Source organism: Apteryx rowi, unplaced genomic scaffold (genome assembly GCF_003343035.1).
Source record: "Apteryx rowi isolate R43461 unplaced genomic scaffold, aptRow1 scaffold_612, whole genome shotgun sequence".
Lineage (NCBI taxonomy): Eukaryota > Metazoa > Chordata > Aves > Apterygiformes > Apterygidae > Apteryx > Apteryx rowi.
Genome location: NW_020450886.1, coordinates 284,104 through 293,762, shown reverse-complemented (window position 1 = coordinate 293,762; position 9,659 = coordinate 284,104). Strand labels below are relative to the sequence as shown.

The window sequence follows — 9,659 nt, the reverse complement described above, 5'->3', positions numbered from 1 at the left end:
GCCGGACCCATGCTCAGCTCACATGCAATCACCTGCAAAGCCCTGCATGTGCTAAGCTCTCCTCAGCTGGCCGCAGTCTGGGCAGGGTACTCCGAACCTTCCCAGTGAGAGCAGTTCAGTTCTGCACAGATTCATTAAAAATTCATGGGCCATTTCCATCCAGGGCAGAGCAGGGAAAGTCCTGCCCTGGGGAGGAGGGCTGCCAGACTTTGATACTATTAGCTGTTTCTCAGAGCAGAGATTGCCAATGTCTCTCTGTAAATATATCTTCCCGTACAAAACCGAATGGCTTTAATGGGAAAGACTGAGAGAGAAAGAGGGAAAGAGAGAGAGAGAGAGAGAGAGAGAGAGAGAGAGATGTCTGCAGGCTCACACTGCAGCATCCAGAGAGAGAGGGGAAAGAAGTGCAAGGGTAAATCCCTTCTAGGGCAGGAGAGGGACCTGAACCAGGATCTCGCCAGTCCTGGCTGCAGAAGATTTGGGCGGAAGTACACATCACTCCATGTGCCCCCCAGAAGGCTCTTACACCAGCCCCAACTCCAGGGCTGCAAATGCTGCCTGAAGGAGATCCCTAAATCTCCAACAGAGCAAAGGGCTGCTTCAGAAAAACCCTGAACAAAATCATCATCTAACTCCAACMTGAGATGGAGACGGATATTAGCTTAATTTTTATGGCACATGAGAACATTTCCTCGGATGCAGTATGAACACCCACTGGCGCAAAACCATCAGTGCAAAAGCTAGTATTTTCCACCCACCGGCAAGCCGGCTAGCAGCAAATGTTACCATCAGGGCTCATCAATCCAAGACACGTGCGACTTGTGAGAACCTGCTGTTCCCCGGGAAAAGTCACACATACCTTTTGAGAACTGCTTTGCTTCAGGCAGTTCTTCTGCCAGGAACAAACCTGAAAGCYTATCTTTCCTTAAAAACAAAAGGATGCTATCTGCAGGATAATCATGTCATAAAGCAGGATGCTAAACGCTTTAAAAAGACTATTTGGACACACCGATATGAATGGCACTGCTCTAGGAAAGGCAACGTTGACTCTGAAGGCAAACCACAAAAGCAAGAGCCCTACAGCAGGCATTAGGTGGGCGAGGAGGYGGGACGCAGGTGCCCCAGGAAGCAATACGCAGCGTGTACAGTCAAAATACCTGCATGTTGATTGAGTAACCTGGCCCGCCTGGTACCCGAGAAAGCAGGAGTATAGGGCAAGTGTTAGTCCAGTCCCACACTAGACTAAAGGAAAAAATATATATATATGTGTATATATATATATGCATATATCTCTAGATAGTTTTTTCCACTTAAAAAAGTCCTTTTAAATATGTTTGCCATATTATAAAACTTAAGGCAGGTTGTGCTACAGCAACCCTCCCAAGTCAAATGTCCCCTTTCCCACCGCTGGGCACTCCCAGAGGAGAAAAAACATTCCCACTGGGCAGTAATCAACCTTCACTTCTCAAAATCCTTGGGAACTGAAAAGGTATTAGGTTCAACTATGTGTTTACAGASAGCTTCACAATTCTTTCCTCACATACACACAGTAAATTCTGGCTATTGTAACTGATCTCGCATCTCCTACCTGCCCCAAATTAAAAAAAAAAATCACCCCATTCCAAATAAGAAAGGAACCCCAAAGACAGTGAAGTCTATTTAATTCCCCTCCTCAATCCCAGTCCCAAATGAAATGTGCAATTAGAATTATTATTTGTCATAAAGTCCTAGTGTAAGGCATGGTTATTCCCAAGCTTAAATCTGGTGGAGGAGTCTGTTATGAAACCCAGAGGAAATAGGCAACTTCGTCCAGGTCAACGGGATAGTCTGTGAGCAGCACCGGGGTCTTCTCAAACAGCTCCCCCTTGTAGCTGCGCCATTTGCCCGCCGGCAGGTAGACGTCGCGCTCCTGCTTGCCCATCTCCAGCACRGGGGCCACCATGAGGGTGTCCCCAATGAGGAACTGGGAGTCGATTTTGTGAGCAGCCTCGTCGCGGGGAGAGATCCACCAGATGGGCCGGATGATGGGGTCACCYGTGTCCGTCACTTCCCCGGCCAGCTCCAGCAGCAGCGGGGCCACCAGYGACTCGTGCAGCTCYGTGAACTTCTGCGCAATCTCCACCACCTCCTTGTCGTAGAGCCAGGGYGGGATGGAGAACTGCATGGAGGGCATGAAGGCCGACAGCTCCAGCCACCGGACATAGAGCTCCCGGTCTGGGATCTCCACTGCACCCTCCGTCTTGTTGGGGAAAAAATTCCCACCGATCATGTCAGCAGAAATGAATGGGTAACCCAGCATGCTGATGGTGAGCACGGTGGGGATGAGGGACTTGAGGCCAAGCTCATAGCCCCACACGGAGTCACGGTCAATGATGCGGAAGAAGCAGGAGATGTTCTGGGACTGGTAGCCCACCCGCACCTCRGCCAGCTCGTAGAAGGGGATGGCCATCTCCGTGTAGCGCCTGGACCAGATGCTGGGGTCCGACAGTGGCCGGAAGGTGCTGAACTGCTTGGGCAGGTAGCTGGTCTCACCGGCATCAAACTTGAAGGACGAGATGCYGTACTTGTGGCGGAGCTGTCGCAGGTGGCTCTGGAACCAGTCCCGGGCTGCYGGGTTGGTGAAGTCCAGGATGGCCCCGATGCCGTTCCACCACTCCACCATGGCTGGCAGCCGTCCCGATGGCTCCTTGATGAATAGCTGGCGCTCAATCCCCACCCCAAAATTTGAAGAATTGTAGTTTATGAAGGGATGAGTCCACAGGGTCACCTTAAACCCATCCTCTCTCAGTTTTGTGAACATCTCTGTCACATTGGGGAACTTGATTGGGTCGAAGTCAAAGTCCCCGTACGCTTGTGTGTACGTGTCATCGATTTCAATATGACTGCAGTTAAAACGGTACTTCTTAATCTTTTCTGCAAATCTCAAGAGTTTATCCTGGTCGATATCATTTTTGTACAGGGCCCAGGTGGACCAGATGGGGTAGCGGAAGGCATTTTCGGAGGGGATCTTGGAGGGCTTGTTGAAGTACCGGCGCACCATGTACTTGTGGATGGAGGTGACGTCCGAGCCCACGCACACCCGGTAGCTCAGCTCGGGGAAGGGCTGCTGCCCCGGCGGGGGCTTGTAGGGAGAATCCTTGTAGCGGGCCTGGAAGAAGAGGGTGCGCTCCGTGGCGTTGAAGCCCAGGTGGAAGGGCACGGAGTCGTTGATCTTGATGGCTGCCGCTTTGGACGAGAGCCAGTAGCGCTCCAGGATGCCCCCAAAGCTGTCCCGGAAGGAGTAGACGTCGCTCGTCACGTAGGGCAYGGGCTCCTGGTAGCCCGYGAGGCGGATGGGCCAGTGCTGCGTGCTCATCTCCGAGCCCCCGTACCAGTGGGCGTCCTCCCAGAACATGGTGTGCTCCACCGCCGGGCCGGCCGCAAACTCCTCCCAGCGCACGCGGTAGCACATCACCGTGTCCTTGGGCTTCACCGTCTGGATGAAGAAGTTCAGCGGCCCCCGGTCCGACCGCGTGCAGCTCAAAATCTCTCCCTCCTTGGAGCACGACTCCAGGTCGAGGCTCCCCGACCGGAAGGCCAGACGGAAAACCACCTCCCCGTTCTGGTTCTTGATGACAAACCCGTCCGGCCGCAGGTCCATCAGCTCTGTCTTCAGCCGCTCCGCCTTCCGCAGGGACACYGTGTAGTAGCACCAGGCCACCACGGCGGCAATGAGGAGGATGAGGCCGAGCACGATGGCCCCGAGCATGGGCTTCAGCTCCTTGGAGGGCTTCTGCTTCACCGGGGTGAAGTTTTCGGGCAGGAAGGTGTACATGATGCTGTTTTCCTCTAGCRCTTTGTGCAAAGGAGCAGGAAGAAAGACGTCTTTGCAGGAAGTCCTGTAGTTCAGAGACTGGCAGTTGTCTACTCTGTCTATGGAGTTGATGTTACTAGGCTCTCAAGAGAAGAAAATGGGCCATAAAGAGTGTTCCCACCTCCACTGTGTCCCAGAGCACCAGTCTCTGAAAAAGAAGAAGGATATATATAGTCTCTGAAGAGTCTCAGAATCAAAGGATCACTTGTCATCTCCTTCCTACCTCAATTTCAGTAGCTCTGCAAGGCTCCCAACCATCGGGACGCAACGTGCCAGGTGCTGTACACACAACAGCAAACACTGCCTCAACATACTCCCAGGGAGACAACTCGTGTGGACAACAGCCAGGGAGACAACTCGTGTGGACAACAGCCTGACCCCCCCATGCACAGAAGAACCCTAAGGCCGTAAATGCCAAATCATTGCCTTAACTATTTGGGGGGAGGAGGAACGAGATCCAGCAAGGCGGGAATCATTAGTGGATGGACAGAGAGGGGAGACAGGGCAGGGGCAGGAGGTGGGAGGTGGCAAGGCGAAGGGGCTGGTGCACAGACAAGTGTCTTTTAACAGACAGGGCTAATTAACAGCCATAAGAGATACTGTGTAATGAAATCCAGCAGCTGATCCTAATTTTAATCAATTTGTCTCCTTGGCAGATTTAACTCAGATCATCTACTGTGCTGTTCCCTCCCTGTCCCCCGCCTGCTCCAGCTCAGACTTGCACCCCAGGACATTTTGCACCAAAGGTGAATGAATCCCAGTTTCTCCACATCCCCCGATTGCCAAACGGAGCTGGGACGTACAGGCAACTTGTGGCCGGCCCCGGGGCATGCAGGGGTGGTGTCGTGCAGCAAAGCGGGGAYGCGGGAAGTATCTCAGCCCCGGCACCAACAGCCCCGCACTGCAGGAGAGCAGCTCGCTCCTGCCACGCATGCAAATCCCTGCGACGGCTCCCTGCGGGCAGGCGATAGAGTAATTTTGTTGGGGAGGGGGGGGCCTCCAAAGGGCTTTTCCTACAGGACAGCCGAGCCCCAGCYGGCTGCGGTTTGGCTCCAGCCCGCGCCCTCCCGCACGGACCCCGGGAACAAGGATGCTTACAAAGCCAGCGTGCATACGCCAAGACCCTAATGGATTTCTCTTGGCTGCRGGCTCGCTCGGCCCGGCCAAGCGCAGCGCTGGGATGGAGAGAGGCGAAAAGTAACGTAAGGACACRGGAGAGCGAGAAGCAAAACCCCGCGGAGGAGGAGCAGAGGGAAGGCGGGACGCTGCAGAGGAGCGGGCGGCCCAGCCGCGGGCYGCGGGAGGAGCAGGCCCCCGTCACCTGCGTCACGCCAGGCAAACCGGAGGGAAAAACCCTCTTTTCAGGCAAAAGCAAAGCTGGTCGCGGTGACTTCCTCTAAGGGGTCAGCTTGTTTTCAGAAGAAAAAAGCGTCCTAGAGCAAAAACAGGATTTCTCCCTGTGCCTCGTCAAAACCGAACGCTCCCCCCGCTGCACTCATTGCGAGAGCACATCTCCCTCTGCCCCTTGAACAGATCTTTTCCCCCAAGAAAACAAACAAACAACAAAAAAAAAGGCGGGCAAAGTCCAAATCTGTTCCTTCCACCGCCTTCGGGGAAACCTATTTATTTCCTCCCTCGGCTCGAYGGAGCGTACGAGCACGACGCGCAGCAGCCGCGATGCGCCGGGGTAGGGAGCGAGCGAGCGAGCGAGCSCCCGTTATGCCGGGGGGCGGCAGCCCGCTAGCGAACGGCGCCGCGGAGGCTGCGCAACGCGGGGGGGTGCTCGCCCCCCTTCAGCGCCGCCGTCGGAGCCAGCCCCCCCCCCCCTCCCTCCCTGGGAGCCTCCAGCCGGGTCGTAGGTGAAACAACCGCGCGGGCGCCAGCGGCATCCCGAGGATGCGCGGGCGGAAAGCCCAACGGCTGGGCTGCGGCGCCTGGGCACAGACTCGGGAGAGTAACGCTGCCTTTCGCCTTCGTCCGGAAGCGGATACGGGGCCAGACGTTGCAGCTGGAGGGACCTTCTTATCGCCAGGAGCCGACCTGGTGGGAAAAGCCCGGGAGCAGGCGAGGCTGCCTGCATCCCGTCGGCACGAGAGCCGCTGCCAGGCCTGGGGCTCTGCCCTCGGCAGGATAGTCGTCCCCGGCCCCCGCCTGTCTCTTTTTAAGCCTTTCGCAGCGTTTCCAACCAGAAGTTAAACCAGGCATCGGAGCAGCCCCCACGGCCAAGCCTGGCCGCCCCACTGCAAGAGGGGAGGGACCAGCCGGAGCATCCCCAAGCCCCGCTCCCCGGGGACCGACGCAGCTCCTCGGGCAGGACCGAAGCTCCCTGCGGCTCTTCCTTCTTCACTTAGGAGAGCGCTGCCTGCAGGGAGGGGGGCACCGCGGCCGCCTCCCTCGGACGCAGCCCCGTTCCCCGGCTGAGCGGGCGCCGGGAGCTCGGCAACGCGCGGCACCGGCCGGACGCCGGCAGCCAGCAGGGATGGAGCGAGCCGAGCAGCGCCGGGAGGGAAATTTGGGCTGTAGGGAAGCGGAGGTGGGGCAGGGATGCAGCCGGGGACCGGGCGAGACGAAGGCACCAGCTCGGCCTGGGTTGGTCATTTTGACTGTCTGCCGGGGGCTGCGACCTCGCAGCCTGCCAGCTGCTTTAAATGGGATTAGGGGGGAATTAGGATGCGATTAGCCTGAACAAGGCCACCGGCACGGAAACGACGCGCTCGGGTTTGGCGCCTGCTTCCAGGAATAGAAATACGTATACGTTTAAGCAAAACGAGGTGCCTCCCTCGCTGCGCTGCAAATTCCTGGGATGCCGGCGGGAGCGAGGGGCGAATAGCCGCGGCCGTCGGAGACAGGGCGCCAGCGCCGGCTATCTCGGCCCCGGGGAGAAGAAAATATAGCGCAACCGTCTACCCCGCCGATCTTTCCGCTTGGGAAAAGACTTTTTACAAGCTCCCTCCCCTTCTGAGGAAAAGGAGAGGAACGGGGCTCTCTCCCTGCGCTCTCGTTTGGGGATTGAAGCCTGGAGCCGGCCACCTCCTCGCCTCCATGCGATGCCAAGAGCCGCGGAGCGATTCTCCGGGGCGCCAGGGCCTTCCTGGGTTTGGCGCTCCCTTCCCGGAGACTGGTTTATTATTTATGAGCGACTTTGAAGCTGATCTATTTTTAGGCTGCTGCTTCGCTCTCCCCCCCCCCGCCACGGGCTGGCATCGGTGACGCAGGAGAAAGGGCTGCGCCCGTCGCTGCCGTTCGGCAGGGAAATAACACGTTTTGTGGGAACGGTTTTCCCGGCGCTGCCGGGGACGCAAATGGGGGGGGGGGGCAGAGCGCCCGGATTCAGCTCCGGAGCCGGCGTCCTTAGGTCGGGATGCATCCGCGAGCTGATGCATCCTTTGCCCGCGGGGTTCCCTCTTCCCGATGGATGGGGGAAGGCTCCAGCGGCGCAAGGGGATCGCCCGGCTCCGCAGCCCACGGGCCGCCTCTGCCCCTGCGATAACGCCCCTCGCCGCCGAGCCAGGGCCCGGGGAGGGATCCGTTCCCGCAGAGCCGGGGAGGGCCTCTTTCGGCATTTTTTTTGGCAGGCAAACCTGTTATTTCGCTCCGAGGTGACTTTGCGGTGACCTCTCGCTCATCCCAAAGCAGAAAATCGGAAGCGGCGGGCGTCACAGCCGAAGAGCGCGCTCGCGGCTCGCCGCGGGGCCGCTTCCCAGCTGTCCCCAAAGGAAGCTTTTTCTGCCCGTTCCGCGGAAGAGGCCGGTCTGTCTGTCTTAAAGCAAAACAGAGTTGGGATGCGCTTTATGGAGTAAAAATAAAAATCCCGTTTCGGGCCCGCTCTATTTTTATCAGGACCGCTGCTAAACGCGGGCTGCGAGACCCACAGCACCACTAACCCCAGCACCTTCGAAACCAGGTCATTCGTTTAAAGAGGGTCGGTAACGTTGGGCTGGTCTTTCTTGCCCGGGCCGGCTCAGCTCTGAACCGCTCCGGCATCCGAGCTCTCGCCCAGACCCTGGGGAAGCTCACGAGCTTCCACGCCACGATGCTGAGAAACCGTCCCCCGCGGCGCCAGGCGCGGCCGCCTCCTCCCGAATATTTTGGCAGGAGTCGAGCTAACGAAACACCGCGGCCTTCGCTGCCGGGCATCGCCAAGCCTGTAAAAGAGCAAGGAATTAGGCTGGCAAATTGAGGGGGAAAGGGCAACTCCGCCAAAGCCCTGCAGGAAGGAAACCCTCCGAGCCGGGCTCGCGCCGTCCCCCGTGCGGAGGCAGCGCCTCCGGCAGAGTCCCTCCGCGGACGGGCTCCGGTCAGGATGCCGCCTTCGCGCCCCCAACACGGCAGCACATTCCTCCTAACGCCCCGCTGCCGGCTGCCCCGCGCGGCCGGTCGGGACCTGCCTCCCGTCGCCTCCCAGGGATCCCTCCCGAATTCAGCAGGGAGGTATTTTAAGCATCGGAAAAATAATCCCGCACCCTGGGCAGGCAGCCTCGTCTTTCCCGCCGGCGGCAAGCGGGGGCGTACGAGCGCTAGGAGCTGGCACCGTCCCCAGCGCGGCTCCGCCAGCCGCCCGCGCCGCCCGGCGGGTTTTCTCGGCGCCGGGACGGAAAGCCGGCAGAGGCAGAGCAACCCGGCTGCCCGGCGCAGCGAGCGACCCCCTCGCTGCCGGCCCCTTCGGGAAGTCAGGATTACACAGCAGCGCTGGGCACCCGGGGGCTAAAATCCCAAACTCCCTGGGGGTCCCGGCCGAATATACGGCTCCTGGGGAAAACGCAGAAACGCTGCCGGGACCTCATTTGGCCTGCAAGGATCGAGAAGAGATGTGAAACTGCAGCATTGCCTCCGCTGCATCTTAAATACGCCGGCTATACTCTAGAAATCGGCACTTTTTTACAGGCCAATTACGTTCCTTGGAGTCAGCTAGTGTCAGGAGATGCCCCAAACGCATTTAAATACCTGATCGAGTGGTCAACCATGTCTGTGATACAAAAAAAAATAAAGCCGTGAGTCGATTCTGGCAGCTGACGACTGAATATCCAACGCAGCCGACAATTCCCCCTTTAAAGCACGGGCTTTCTTTGCTCTCCGCAGCGGGCTAATCAGTGAAACGAAGTTTTGATACGCTGGTTTTTCGCTTTAACCGGGCACGCCGCTGCTCTCACAGCTCAGCCGCAAGGTGAGCTCTGCTGCTACGGCGCTACACCAGGCGTGCGAACAGGAGGGAGAGCAAGCTCCGGTCGCCTGCCTTCGGGCTCCCGGCAGGGACGCCCACGGCTTCTGCTCGCCGGTTCAGCCCAGCGTCACCCCACGCAGAGCTTCCCCAAACACCGTATCTCCCGGTCGCCTGAACCTCAGCTACTGCCGCGCCGGCGACTCTTGTAGAGCCCTTCCCTAAAAACACTCAGCTTATGCCCGACAGGAGCGGAGGCTAAACGTCAAATAAAACTGGCAGTTGGGTACCCGTGCCACAGCCCCTGGACTAGGGAAATCTCTGCTAGCAAAGCAAACGGCAGCGATACCCGGCACCTCGTTCCTCTCTCCCGCTGACGGACGCGGCACCTGGCCAGGGCCGTGTCCTCGTTCAGCTGGTACGGCCTGGAGCTGTGCTAAACCCCACTAAAAGCTTATTGCATTTGCTGCGTCCATGCAATATAATATATATAGTTAGCCAGCAAAGATTACGGCGTCTTTGCTGCTGTGACAAGGTTTGCTTCCCGGTCTCGCTTTCCCTTCCTCTTTTTTTTTTTTCAATTTGTTATTGTGTCGCTTTATAAACGTGCCGCCACCCGCCCAAGAAGCGGCTGCGCTTGGAGAGCGC

At 58.1% G+C, this 9,659-nt stretch overlaps 1 protein-coding gene across 1 annotated transcript; it reads right to left on the bottom strand.

Moving 5' to 3' along the window:
• Window positions 1–1,661: 1,661 nt before the first annotated feature.
• Window positions 1,662–3,814, bottom strand: LOC112974592 (myogenesis-regulating glycosidase-like). The gene has a single exon (XM_026083721.1). The coding sequence runs from the start codon at window positions 3,812–3,814 to the stop codon at window positions 1,778–1,780; it is 2,037 nt and encodes a 678-aa protein (XP_025939506.1). The 3' UTR covers window positions 1,662–1,777.
• Between the last annotated feature and the right edge of the window lie 5,845 nt (window positions 3,815–9,659).